A 14,752-nucleotide genomic window follows, 5' to 3' on the forward strand; every position below is an offset into this window, starting at 1 on the left:
TGCTACCTAATTTTACTGAAGATGAAATAGATAGCTTGAGTAACTAATGAGGAATTACTGAACTGAACTGTGGTATCAGGAAATTTATGGCACAAATAGACTAACAGAAGGGGCTGGTTGACTGGATAATGGAGGGAAGTATAGGGGTAAAAACTGTACGGGGCTGCCAAAAAATGAATGCACTAAGCATGTTCAAATGGACACAGGTTGCATTAATTATTAGAACTGAAGAGGCTTGCACAGGATGCGGTAGTGTGGAGGGCTGCATTAAACCAATCTTTGGGCTGAAGGCCATAACAACAGACATAGGTGAGTAATGGTCTGGTGCTGTTCGGAATGTTTCGTTTTCAATAGAAATTTGCTCATCAACATTGCTCTTCAATATCTTCAGTTGCATGATTATTTCTTCTCATGTTTTTATCACACTTCTGCCTGGAAGATATTTAAAATGTATTTATTTTTCATAAACATATAAATTTCACCATCTGCAAGTTGGCAAGGTATATCACACACATATATTATAGAAAAAAAAGGAACTGACGACATTCTAATAATGTGAATGTAAAAACTGTCACACTACTCTTTATTTCAGTCCTACATAGTTTGTGACTGACATCTTTTACAAGACAGTATAATACCTGCAGCATGCATTGCATATTAAATTTCTTAATGCTTCGTAAAATCTTCATGAAAGTAACTGTTGTTGTCGCAAGGACAACATCAGGCCATAAGGCATCACAAACATAAATTACATTGTTTGCTGAATGGAAAGGCATTCACAGATTCAATCACAATGTTTAACTGATGCACTGATCACAGTTTAAATAACCTTGAACATCAGAAAGGAAGTTACCTTTAGTAAGGCCACAATTTGCAATATTAGCTCAGACTCTATGTGATATTAGAGCAGAACCAAGGTAATACAGAAATGTTGAGGTACAATGTTAACTGGAATGGAAATTCTCCAATACTTCAGTTCTGGAGAAACAGCAACAAGTTTTCACACATACAACATTATGCAGATTATATTTACTGCTTAGAACATCAGGAACTTTTCAATAAATATGTTTGTACATATTCTTACACAGCTGTAAAAACTTGTTATTTTAAGTGTACCATTCTCTAATTCCCCATAGAATTTAGACTGAGATATTCACCTCAGTAGAAATATACTTCTGATATATGTGATATGACAGTTTTGTTGCCTGTTACACTTGGTTTGACAAAGTTATTGAAGAGAGAAAAATAGAACAGTAAAATAAAAATCACAATTGATAGCACGAATATTTGTATCACATAGTTTGTTGATAAATGTACATTACACATCAATTGTATATACAGAGACAATGTACAGTAACTATTGTGACAGTCTAAAACACAGATTATGAATATGACAAAATTTAATTCTCCAGTGTAACACCAAAATGTCCGGCAGAGATTCATGTACAAGTTCTGTAACTTGGTAACAAAATTGGCAACACTGGACACAGTCACACATAATACATTCATAATTCTATCACATATCACACAACAACAGCTGGCTTCCTTGTGTCTTGTTATAAAGCCTCATGATATTTCAGTTAATATGTAACTTGAGACAGACATTTTATCACACCAAGGATATACAAAATTATTCGGTATCCACAATAACACTGAAATACTGTTTAAAGTCAGAACAAAGTCAGCACACAACTTTGTACACAACCTAATCTGACTCATCATCAACACCATTGTCGAAGCCTGCCAGGTCGACCTCCGGAATTAGTCCTTTGGCAATGGCATATTCAATCAGTGCTAGATGGCAGAACACATACTGATCTGGCATCTGTATCGAGTATGCTCTCTGGGAGCGTATTCGTTCCACCGTTCCTCTGACATCGACGGTACCTACATCTTCCAGGCGACTGATGCATATATCCAGGGTGCAAAATGTTCCTGCATTGTGAAATAATTTGAGAATTAATCAAATGTAATTGTTTAACGCTTAAAACTAATAGGTAAGCTAGTTGAAAAAGAAGAGATACTTTTAAACAAAGTAGAAAGGATTTTTTATGTAAACAAAATCTGTCACAAAGATCTGCAGCACATTTTTAATGCAGGTAGGAAAGCATAGTCATGGAATCACAGCAAAATGTCAAGCATTTAAAGGTCTTGCAACTGTACCATTTATGCAAACAGCAGATCTTGTGGCAGTATTTAATCTTCTTTCCAAATTTTAAGAGATCAGTAGTGCACAGTGCTGTGAAAACCATTTTTCAATCAAAGAGAGAAACACACAAGTTAGTAACACACGAATTTTCTTCTGCATTGCATTCACACAATGTCTTTCCATGACTGGTGACTCAAGAGTTACATTTATATGGTAATTAGTAATTACAGAGCAACTATTATTACAGTTTTCTTGCTATACAGTCAAAAACAATATCCTCTGTTCACCCATTTTGACTACGTACCATTGCCTTGTTGCATAATACAGCACATATTTTTACAAGTCTGTGAGTTTCAGGCTTATTTTTCTCCCATCTGCTTGGTTTTTCACTTCTTAACCATCTTTTACATATCATTAAGAGTTTTGTATAATGTAAAGCACTCAGCTTGGTCATTTTGTTTTATTATTTCTCTGCTTAAATTGCTACATTCACATTTTAGATTTGTGATTCTTTTTTATGTATCCTATTTTACATTAATAGAGCCCATAATGTATCATTACGATGATCTACTTAGCATGGTCTACATTACCACTAATTTTTAATCGCTGTTTTTACTGTTCATTCATTCTGCATATGTACCATTGCCTAATCACCTAAAACTTCACATATTGTTACATTATTATGAAAAGGATAGTTGCTACTCACCATATAGCAGAGATTCTGATTCGCTATATGGTGAGTAGCAACTATCCTTTTCATAATATTGTTACATTCCATCCTGCATTTTCCATTGTTTGACATATTGTTACATGTTCAAGAGTTATCCAGTTTAACAGCCTACCACAGTTCAAAATGAAGTATTGTACGTGCTTGGATCTGTCAGTCCAGATTCTCCATGTCCTCGCTAATAAAGGCATCAGTTTACTTCCTTGTACACCATTGGCAGCTCCACTGCACAATGCCTCTTCCGGCATGACCCTCCACACTCGGTCATGACTGGTGTTAATAGCACGCAGCTGTCCAAAGGTATACAGTGTGCGTACAGCATTTGTTTTTGGTTTGTTTCTGCTTCACCCTACCCACCTGGACATTACTTTTTAGGTCCATTAGGCCCTCTCCTCTTTTTTCAATTTTCATCAAAGATGCAGTGATTTGGAGCCCTTGGAGTGACTGGCCTGACCACATATTATGCTTTACCAAATACAAAAAGTGAGTCACCTTGTTTCATTAGTCTGCTCTTTGGTGTCTCCAGGTATGTTATATATTGCTTCCCTCATCTACATTGCATGTTTATACACTTGAAGATGGGATTTTAACATCCCAAAACTGGTCATTGTTTGAATAAATCTTTAATACAACTGAAGCACATCTCTCTAAATTAATCAATCATGCTTTCCAATTGCAGATGTCCTACATAACAAATCTTGTGCAATATAAACATTAATGTAAGTGATGTTGAGAAATAGTTGAAATCTTTAAAACTGAACAAAGCTCCCAGGTCCAGTGCAGTCCCTATCACATTCAGTCTTGAATCCACAGCTGAGTTACCCCCTCCTTTATCCATAATCTACTTTAGATCACTTAAACAGAAACCCATACATGACAATTGAAAGAAAGCCAAAGTCACACAGATCTACAAGAGGGGTAGCAGAGCTGATCCACAAAACAGCCATCAAATACCCTTGATATCTGTTTGTTGCAGAAACTTGAAACATATTATATCACACAGAATTACCTCCTCCAATCCAACCAGCATGTATTCCAAAAACACTCATCATGTGAAAACCGACTAATAGCTTTCTAATAAGACATCCTGGCAGCATAGATCAAAGCAGTCAGGTATACACAGTATTTCTTGATTTCCAAGAAGCATTTGACTCAGTACACATGAGTGCTTATCATCCAAAGTACAGCTGTATGGGGTACCATGCAAAATTTGTGACTGGACTGAAGATTTCTTGGTAGGGAGGATGCAGTGTGGTGTCTTGGATGGAGAGCCATTGACAGACACACAAATAATTTTTGAAGTGCTCCAGGAAGTGTCTCTGGAGCCTCGCTGTTCATTTTGCACGTTAATGACCTTGCAGGTAATGTTAACAGTAACCTCAGACTTTTCTCGTATGATGCAGTTATCTATAAAAATGTACTGTCTGAAAAAAGCTGCCCAATTAGTCAGTTAGATTTTGATAAGATTTTCAAGTGTGCAAAGACTGGCAACTTGCTTTAAATGTTTTGAAATTTAAAACTGCGCACTTCAGAAAATGTTAAAACATCAGATCACATGACTAAAATATGAATAGGTCACACACAGGAATACTTGAGTGTAACACTCTGTTGGGATATTAAATGGATGATCACATAGGTTCAGTAGTAGATAAGGCAGGTGGTGGACTTCACTTCACTGGTAGAATACTAGAGAAATGCAACCAGTGTACCAAGGAGAATGCTTTCAAAACACTTACATGACCCATGTTAGAATATTCTTCACGTGTTTGGGAACCATACGAAATAGGACTAATATGCTGTATTGACCATATATAGAGAAGGGTAACACAAATGGTTTCAGGTTTGTTTGATGCACTGGAGTGTGTCACGGAGATGCTGAAGAAACTGAACTGGCAGAAATTTGTAGATAGATGCGAACTATCCCACGAAAGCCTAATTGCAAAGTTTCAAGAGCCATTTTTAAATTATGAATCTATGACTAAACAACAACCGCCTACATATTGCTCCCATAGCAATCATGAGAACAAGATTGGACCACTACAGCATGCACAGAGATGTTTAAACAATCACTTTTCCCTCTCTCTGTATGTGAATGGAAAGGGAGTCTGCCCCGATAGCTGAGTGGTCAGCATGACGGATTGCCGTCCTATGGGTCCGGGTTCGATTCCCGGCTGGGTCGGAGATTTTTTCCCCCTCAGGGACTGGGTGTTGTGTTGTCTTCATCATCATTCATTCCCACACCCAATATGGCATAGAATGTAATAAGACCTGCACCAAGGCAGCCGGACCTGCCCCGCAAGGGGCATCCCGGCCAATGACGCCAAATGCTCATTTCATTTCAATGCAGAGGGAAGGAGCCATAATAATTGCTATAATGAGATGTACCCTAAGTCATGAACCTCATAGTGGTTTACGGAGTATGGATGTGGATGTAGAATAGAATTGATGTAAAGGATTCCCAAAAACCATATTTGAGAACATACAATAGATTTTAAGTAATGTCTGCATATTTAAGTTTTTTTTTTTTTTATTGAAAATTTGGCCATTGTAAGTCCAAAAATCACAATGAAAATTTAATAGCAAAGTAAGCATGATAAAATATGGATTTTGTCATTGTCATTATTTTTATCATCATTATTATTCTTAGTGTTTGCTCGTGTTATCCTATAATTATAATGGCGCATAGAACATTTCAGACAGAACTTGGGTTGTATGTTTTATCAAACAAAGATAAATATAATGGAGCAGGACTCTCTAAATCAGAATACTAATGAAATTTGTTATTTCTTCTTCTTCTTCTTCTTCTTCTTCTTCTTTTCCTTGCAGATTAGCTGTGGCTGGCACCACTTATCCACCTCAGTTGCGATCTTCTTCTGTCTTGGCTTTCCTCAATGTTCATATTCTTTACTTCCATTGCCTCCTCCATTTCATGCTGTCAGTTGCATCATGGGCAACCCCTTTTCTTCTGGTGGGATGGGATCCATTATAGTATCCTATTTGGTATCCTGTCTTCACTCACCCAACTCAAATGGTAATATCCCAGGCTCCTGCTCTGTACTAAACTACACTCCAGACTGTACTCTTATAGTCTCTTCTTCCTTGTTCTTCTCATCTTTTTCTTCCACAGAACAGAGTTCATTGTCCTTGTCAGAGCTTACACTTTATTAATCCTACTAGTGACTTCATCATGGCCAGTGCCCTGTTTTTTTAATAATCCCCAAGACATTTTGCCTTTTCGACACCTACAATTAATTCTCTATCTACTTCCAAATTATTTACTTTTTCCATTGCAACAGCCAAGTATCCACACTTCTTTACGTTATTCTTCAGGCCAGCTTTATTGTAATCCTCTTTAAGTTTTCTTATTATATAGCTCAGAACATCTTCATCTTCAGCTCTGTCCGTCTGCAAAATATAGACTAAGTCTGCATATTCCTCCTAGCTGCAGCTTAGAGAGGGTCGGTGACAGTGCACATCCCTGCTGCAGACCCCTATTTACCTCAAATGCTTCTATCCAGTTATTCTCAATCATTACTCTTGCTGTATTAGCCTTTAGCAATGTTTGGTCAAACTCTATCTCTTTCAACTTTTCCCACTGTTTGTTGGTGGGTACATTACCATATGCTTTCTCTAGGTCAATCAATGCAGCTTGCATCTCCAGTCCAACCGTTTTGCATTTTTTCTGTTTTTGTTTCATTGTGAAGATGTCCATTACCAATCTTCCTGTTCAGAACTTGGCTTGTTATTCTTGCTGCTTGTGAGTTCTTTCTTTCTCTACCAGAGCTTTCAGTACCTCCAAGTACAGTCTTCCAATGAAAGGGGTCACTGCCAATCCCTTATAGCAATTTGGGTCATTATGTGACCCTTCCTTATTTACTGATCTTAAGTAACATGTTTTGCATGGAACATATTCTCTATTTAATATCCTTCAAAGAACCTCCTTAGCATCTCCAACAATTTCAGTGAAATTTATTATTTATATACTTTTAATGGGTAGTAGAATCTTATTATCTGTAGTTTCCCACTTGCAAAACTTGTTAAAATGATGTTAACAAAGTTGTAGGGAAAAAAACAAGAAACTTACAGAAATAGCATTAAATTAAAATAGAAGTTAATATTTTTCCTTCAAATAGGGAAAAATCAGGAAATATGTAAGCTGGAAGATTATGTATACTATACAAATTATCCTTTTTTAGCTATTTTTCTTTTCTGCTGGGCTAAAATTGTCTCTTAAACCTATAGTCAGGGTTATATTTCTATTAGGAACCCACTGTTATCAACAGCACCTTGTGCTACCATCACTACTGTAGACACATTAACATTTGTATTAACTTTATTAATTAATTACAATAACTGAAAGAAATTTATTGATGCAAAACATTATAGTGAAATGAAACAGAAAATTTTTATGTAAACACAAAGATTGGCAGTACAATTTTAATGCAGGTAGGAAAGCATACTCGTGGAATGAAAGCAAAATGACAAATATCTAAAAGTTTTACAACTGGACAGTTTACTCAAACAGTAGGTTTTGAACCAGTATTTAATTTTCTTTCCCAATTTACAAGATTAGCAGTATGTACTGCTGTCAAAACCATTTTCAATCAGAGAGAGAGAGAGAGAGAGAGAGAGAAGTTAGTAACACAGGAATTTTCTGTTGATTCACACCATGTCTTCCTATGACTGATGATTGTACAAGCAATGTGTGATCTTTGCTTTTCTACACATCAGATACAGGAGAATTATGAATATTAGAATCACATACCTGTCCGACCTATGCCAGCACTACAATGTACAACAATTGGTGGCCCACGGGGATGTCCAGCCCATGTGTCCCCCAAGCGAGCTACCATTTTGGCCTGCTGCTGACGCACTTTCTCAAGAAAGTCAAGCATGGCCATTGCACTATGTGGTACACCGTAATCCGGCCAAGATGTGAATTGGAAGTGACTCACTTCCCTGCTCTCTTCCGTCTGTGAAAATAAAGTTACAAACAACCAAATAAGAAGAAATGTAATAACAACTGAAATTTACACACACTGTGTTGAATATGCATTCAGTGGTAAAACCAAGGCAATGACAAGTCAACTAAGGAACAGCGTAGAAAAGTTGTGGAGTGGAATAAATCAGTCATTGGTGGGCAAACTTGGTATTAAGAACAATGAAGCAAAAAATTTGAGAAGCCAGATATCAAACTTCAGTAACCAGGCCACAAAAGTAAAAAAAGAACTTGTGGTTGAACCAGAGCACAAACAATTGGATCCATGGAGCAGTCTTGCTGAAAATAACAATTTAAAGGTAGAATTATATCACACAAATGAAGTTAAAAATATTTGGACTGTAGAAAATGAAATGCTAAGAAGAGACCAAAAATGTAGGTTTCAATGTAAAAGGGTTGACAATAGTGGATATTATCTGTCAACAAAATGTTACACACATGATAAGTGGAACTGGAAATTTTGCTGATGCTGTACCTATAGTTTATGCAAATGTCAACAAACGCAGAAGTACTAGAAATAAAGTAATATATAAAAGACTAAAGTAAAAAGAAAATATTTGAACAAATGCAAGCTATAAGAAAGCATGTTTGCCAAATACCATCTGAATGCAGATACAACGTGATTTGTAAACTTAACTGAAACTGTTGAACAATAGGTTATTCTGCACATTAAGTTACTATGAAAATATCTATTTGTCTATAAAAGAATGAACAAGCTAAGAATGTTACTATAGGAATATAAAAGTATTATGGGGTTGTGTAGCACAAAACTGAGTAGTAGATATGTTGTACAGTTATACTAAGAAATATTTGGAGTCAAAAGTCCAAGGCATTTTCATATTTTTCAACGCATACTTATAATGTCAAGTTGAAGGAAATGCTTTCAAGGAAATTCATGTCAGAAGTAAAACAAGATATTTAGAAAATAGAGATGATTTATGTACACCATGGTTTCACTGACTATGTGACTATTGAACACAGGGCCCCGAACTAATGTGGATCTTACTTCAAAAATTTTGCTCCTATCATGCTATCCTTCTTCATTAGGTATCAGGTGTATATGTACAAGAGTTTCTCACATGTACAGCACTTTTAATAAGTAGTTTGTTTTTTATTTGTCTAAGAGATAGAAAGATTCTTCCAGTTTTGAAATGAAGTTAGTGTCTAATTTGTTAAATCTGAGGATATCTCAAGAATGGTTACACTAAAAGATTTTTTACCCTGCTAGGAAGGAAAGATATATTTACGTTTATGATTGTTTAGTGGAGAATTGTCTTACATTTTGAGAAGGAAAGTTTTTGCTGTTTTTGAGGAAAAATGGTCTTGGATTGATGATATTAGATATAATTTGAGTTTGGTGCTGTCTAGTTTTATGAAAATTGTACAAACACAAATTTTGGACCTATTTGGGAAACGTTTGGGCTATATTTGTAAGTGGAAAGAAAGAAGTCAGACTTCTTGGCCTGCTATTGTCATCTTCAAGGTCTGTAATCACCATTTTAATATAGCTGCTATAATGAAGATATTGATAAGGATTTTATTATAAGCAGAGAATATTAAGCTGAAACTTTGGACTTTAACAACTATGACAAGCACATTTTACTGTGGAAAATGCTTAGAGTGAGGAGCTTATTTTCCAGACCATACATGTAATATCTGAAAACTAAAATAGGTGAGAATTACGTCTTATGTAAGTAACTTTGTTTGTGAACTGAATTAATGTTTGACATATATTGGAGAGGTGGTTTTCGTTCTCTCTGAACGTACTGAACATGTGCTGGATTAGTATGATTTAAGAACTGATACACTATGTACAAAATATTTTGTAATGTGGAGGAAGAAGGTTGAACATTGTTCAAAAATTTGAGTTAACTATGAGTATTATGATGTGATAGGTCCTAAAGTACATATTTTCTTCATGTTTTGATGAGATACTGATGAAGTATAGTTTTATTGTAGCAAACTGGAGATGACGATTATGATATATGATGAGGTTGGTACTGTTAGGAAACTGTCTCTGTACTGTGGTGTGTGACACTCACTTTTGTCATGGAGTATGTTTTTGTATCAAGGAATAAGATGAAGGATCGTAAAACATGTCTTGCGAAAATGAAAATGGTAAAACAGATAGTTATGAAAGATGGGAAGGAAGTCTTTTGTGATCACGCTGTTGTATGAAACATTCTCAGACTTCTTGCCACAGTAGTTCAGGGTAAATCCTCAAGTTTTTGATGATTACCTCCATCATCTTAGTCAGGAGTAGCTGTCATTGCTCCTGATGAAGACGATGGAAGTAACTGTCAAAAGCTTGAGGTTTTATCATGAATTGACAATGCAAGACATCTGAGAATGTTTTATATGGTTCTAAAAGATGTTTTGAAGTAAATGATATAGCTTCGTAATATATTGTACCAACTTATTACTTCTTGTATCAAGTCTAGATTATTTACGGGTATAATGTTCAAGGAAGATTTGGGGGGGAGGGTGTTGCTCAAATTGAAATAAAACCAGAAAACTATTTTTGATGTAGAGAATATGTGGGCGGTTTTATTCTCTGGTGCTTAGCAAAAACGTTTTATTGTTATAAAACAATTTGGTGAGAAAGATAATAAACTCAAAGGAACATTAGTGTCCAGACGCACATTCTGTCATGGGAATTTGAAACTGCTCTGTACAAACACAAATTTTGGACCTATTTGGGAAACGTTTGGGCTATATTTGTAAGTGGAAAGAAAGAAGTCAGACTTCTTGGTCTGCTATTGTCATCTTCAAGGTCTGTCATGTGAAACCCAGCTCGCGCTATTCGTCCACGAGACTCAGAGGGCCATAAACACGGGTTCACAGGTAGATGCCGTGTTTCTTGACTTCCGCAAGGCGTTCGATACAGTTCCCCACAGTCGTTTAATGAACAAAGTAAGAGCATATGGCCTATCAGACCAATTGTGTGATTGGATTGAGGAGTTCCTAGATAACAGGACGCAGCATGTTATTCTCAATGGAGAGAAGTCTTCCGAAGTAAGAGTGATTTCAGGTGTGCCGCAGGGGAGTGTCATAGGACCGTTGCTATTCACAATATACATAAATGACCTTGTGGATAACATCGGAAGTTCACTGAGGCTTTTTGCAGATGATGCTGTGGTGTACCGAGAGGTTGTAACAATGGAAAATTGTACTGAAATGCAGGAGGATCTGCAGCGAATTGACGCATGGTGCAGGGAATGGCAATTGAATCTCAATGTAGACAAGTGTAATGTGCTGTGAATATACAGAAAGATAGATCCTTTATCATTTAGCTACAAAATAGCAGGTCAGCAACTGGAAGCAGTTAATACCATAAATTATCTGGGAGTACGCATTAGGAGTGATTTAAAATGGAATGATCATATAATGTTGATCGTCGGTAAAGCAGATGCCAGACTGAGATTCATTGGAAGAATCCTAAGGGAATGCAATCCGAAAACAAAGGAAGTAGGTTACAGTACGCTTGTTCGCCCACTGCTTGAATACTGCTCAGCAGTGTGGGATCCGTACCAGATAGGGTTGATAGAAGAGGTAGAGAAGATCCAACGGAGAGCAGCGCGCTTCGTTACAGGATCATTTAGTAATCGCGAAAGCGTTACGGAGATGATAGATAAACTCCAGTGGAAGACTCTGCAGGAGAGACGCTCAGTAGCTCGGTACGGGCTTTTATTGAAGTTTCGAGAACATACCTTCACTGAAGAGTCAAGCAGTATATTGCTCCCTCCTACGTATATCTCGCGAAGAGACCATGAGGATAAAATCAGAGAGATTAGAGCCCACACAGAGGCATACCGACAATCCTTCTTTCCACGAACAATAAGAGACTGGAATAGAAGGGAGAACCGATAGAGGTACTGAAGGTACCCTCCGCCACACACCGTCAGGTGGCTTGCGGAGTATGGATGTAGATGTAGATGTAGACTATTCTTAGAATTCTGTGCCATGTAAAGCATAATGAAGTTCTAGAAGATACATCAAAGCTTAACACTTTTGATGTAGATGACAATGATACTTTAATAAGGAAACTTGATCACTATGTGATTAGAGAAACAGTTCTTGGTAAATCATACCTGTAAAACAGGAAACAAGCAACAGAAGTAAAATTTGAATGAAACAAATATATATCTAAATTTCAACAAATAAACCATGGTGTAACACAAGGCATCATATTAGGATCTCTGTTGTTTCTGATTCATAAAAACGATTTACCTCTTAATACTGAAAATGAAGTGATTCTTTTTGTAGCTGATACCACCGGCATAACCATTGGCAGAAATTTTTAAGTGCTGTAGAGAAAATAGGATTCAGGTGTTCATCAGAAAAAGCAAGGCTGTATATGGAAGAGGCAATACTTATGCAACTTGATAAAACTGAAATTCAACCCACCTCTCCTACTGAAATTAGGAAAACAATAAATTCACTCAAAAGTAAAAGCTTGTATGGAATTGTTGCCACTTCAAACAGAGTACTAAAAGCTTTTTCTCAGCCTCCAGTCTCCATTCCTTCCATGCTAATTATGTAAGTGTAGACCAGATATGGCTCAAATTCAAAGATACAGTATTGACAGCAGTAGATAGATTCATACCGCATAAGCTAATAAGAGACGGGACTGATCCACCTGGTACACAAAACACGTCAGAACACTGTTGCAGAAGCAACAAAAAAAGCATGCCAAATTCTGAAGAACGCAAAATCCCCAAGACTGGCTAAGTTTCATGGAAGCTTGAAATTTAATGCGGACGTCAATGCGAGATGCTTTTAATAGTTTCCATGAAACATTGTCTCAAAATACGGTAAAAAACCCAAAGAGATTCTGGTCATATGTAGAGTACACCAGAGGCAAAAAACAGTCAATACTATCACTGCGCGATAGCGATGGAAATGTTACTGACAATGGTGTCATTAAAGCGGAGTTACCAAAACAGTTTTTCGTAATTCCTTCATGAAAGAAGACAAAGTAAATATTCCAGAATTCGAAACCAGAACAGCTGTTAGCATGAGTGACATAAAAGTAGATATCTTACGTGTTGCGAAACAATTCAAATCACTTAAGAAAGGCAAGTCTTCCGGTCCAGATGGTATACCAATCAGGTTCCTTTCAGAGTATGCAGGCACAATAGCACCCTTCTTAGCAATCATATACAACTGCTCACCTGATGAAAGGTCTGTTCGGTCTGTTGCTAAAGTCTGGAAAGTAGCATCGGTCACACCAATATTCAAGAAAGGAAATAGGAGTAACCCATTGAATTACGGACCCATATCACTAACCTCAATTTGCAGTAGGATTTTGGAGCATACACTGTACTCGAACATTATGAATCACCTTGAAGAAAATGACTTATTGATACATAACCAACTTGGATTCAGAAAATATCGTTATTGTGCAACACAGCTAGCTCTTTATTCTCATGAAGTAATGAGCGCTGTCGACAAGGGATCTCAGATTGATTCCATATTCCTAGATTTCCAGAAGGCTTTTGATACTGTTCCTCACAAGCAACTATTAATCAGATTGCGTGCATATGGAGTATCGTCTCAGTTGTGTGACTGGATGTGTGATTTCCTCTCATAGAGGCCACAGTTCATAGTGATAGATGGTAAATCACCGAGTAGAACAGAAGTTATATCTGGCGTTTCACCAGGTAGTGTCATAGGCCCTCTGCTGTTCCTGATTTACATAAATGATCTAGGTGATAATCTGAGCAGCCCCCTTAGATTGTTTGCAGATGATGCTGTAATTTACCGTCTAGTAAAATCATTAGATGCTCAATTCCACTTACAAAATGATTTTGAGAGAATTTCTGTATGGTGCGAAAAGTGGCAATTGGTAATAAACAAAGAAAGGTGCGAGGTTATCCACATGGGTACTAAAAGAAATCTGATAAATTTTGGTGTACGATAAAGCGCACAAATCTAGGGGCTGTCAATTCGACTAAATACCTAGGAATTACAATTACGAGCAACTTAAATTGGAAAGACCACATAGATAATATTGTGGGGAAGGCGAAACAAAGACTGCACTTTGTTGGCAGAACACTTAGAAAATGTGACAAACCCACTAAATAGACAGCCTACATCACACTTGTCCGTCCTCAGCTGGAATATTGCTGTGCGGTATGGGATCCTTACTGGGTAGGATTGACGAAGGACATCGAAAAAGTGAAAAGAAGAGCAGTTCATTTCATGTTATTGCACAATAGGGGTGAGATTGTCACTGATACGATGAGCGAGTTGGTGTGGCAGTCACTGAAACAAAGGTGGTTTCCTTTGCGGCGAGATCTATTTACAAAATTTCAATCACTGACTTTCTCTTCTGTATGCATAAATATTTTGTTGACACCCACCTACGTAGGGAGAAATGATCATCAGAATAAAATAAGAGAAATTAGAGCTCGAACAGAAAGATTTAGGTGCTCCTTTTTCCCACACGCCATTCGAGAGTGGAATGGTAGAGAAGTAGTATGAAAATGGTTCAATGAACCCTCTGCCAGGCACTTAAATGTGAATTGCAGAGTAACCATGTAGATGTAGATATAGGTGTAGATGTAGATGTATATAAGTAGGATTCTCAGCCTCAAATGTAACAGCTCTTTGCAACAGGGCATTATTCCAGATAGACTGAAATATGCTATTGTTAAACCAGTGCATAAAAAAGAGGTTAGGTCTGATGCTAACAACTACTGCCCAATCACACTTCTGACAGTTTTACCCAAAATTCTTGAAAGAGTAATGTATCGAAGAGTAGCTTCACATGTGCCTCAAAAGGAAGTACTAAAAAAATGTCAGTTTGGTTTTCAGAAAGGGTTTTTAACAAAAAATGTTATATATGCTTTCACTGATCAAATATAAAATACTC

At 36.9% G+C, this 14,752-nt stretch overlaps 1 protein-coding gene across 2 annotated transcripts in view; it reads right to left on the reverse strand.

The window, feature by feature from the left end:
* Positions 1 to 566: 566 nt before the first annotated feature.
* LOC126094637 (tyrosine-protein phosphatase non-receptor type 9) overlaps positions 567 to 14,752 on the reverse strand; it is a 797,956-nt gene continuing 783,770 nt past the window's right edge. For both annotated transcript variants that reach the window (XM_049909127.1, XM_049909128.1), the window contains exons 11-12: positions 7,642 to 7,849; positions 567 to 1,935 (exon numbers count right to left, since the gene is read on the reverse strand). In XM_049909127.1, the coding sequence (XP_049765084.1) occupies positions 1,706 to 1,935; positions 7,642 to 7,849 (438 nt within the window). In that variant the 3' untranslated portion in view covers positions 567 to 1,705. The remainder of the gene's footprint in view (positions 1,936 to 7,641; positions 7,850 to 14,752) is intronic.

Source organism: Schistocerca cancellata, chromosome 8 (assembly GCF_023864275.1).
Source record: "Schistocerca cancellata isolate TAMUIC-IGC-003103 chromosome 8, iqSchCanc2.1, whole genome shotgun sequence".
Classification (NCBI taxonomy): domain Eukaryota; kingdom Metazoa; phylum Arthropoda; class Insecta; order Orthoptera; family Acrididae; genus Schistocerca; species Schistocerca cancellata.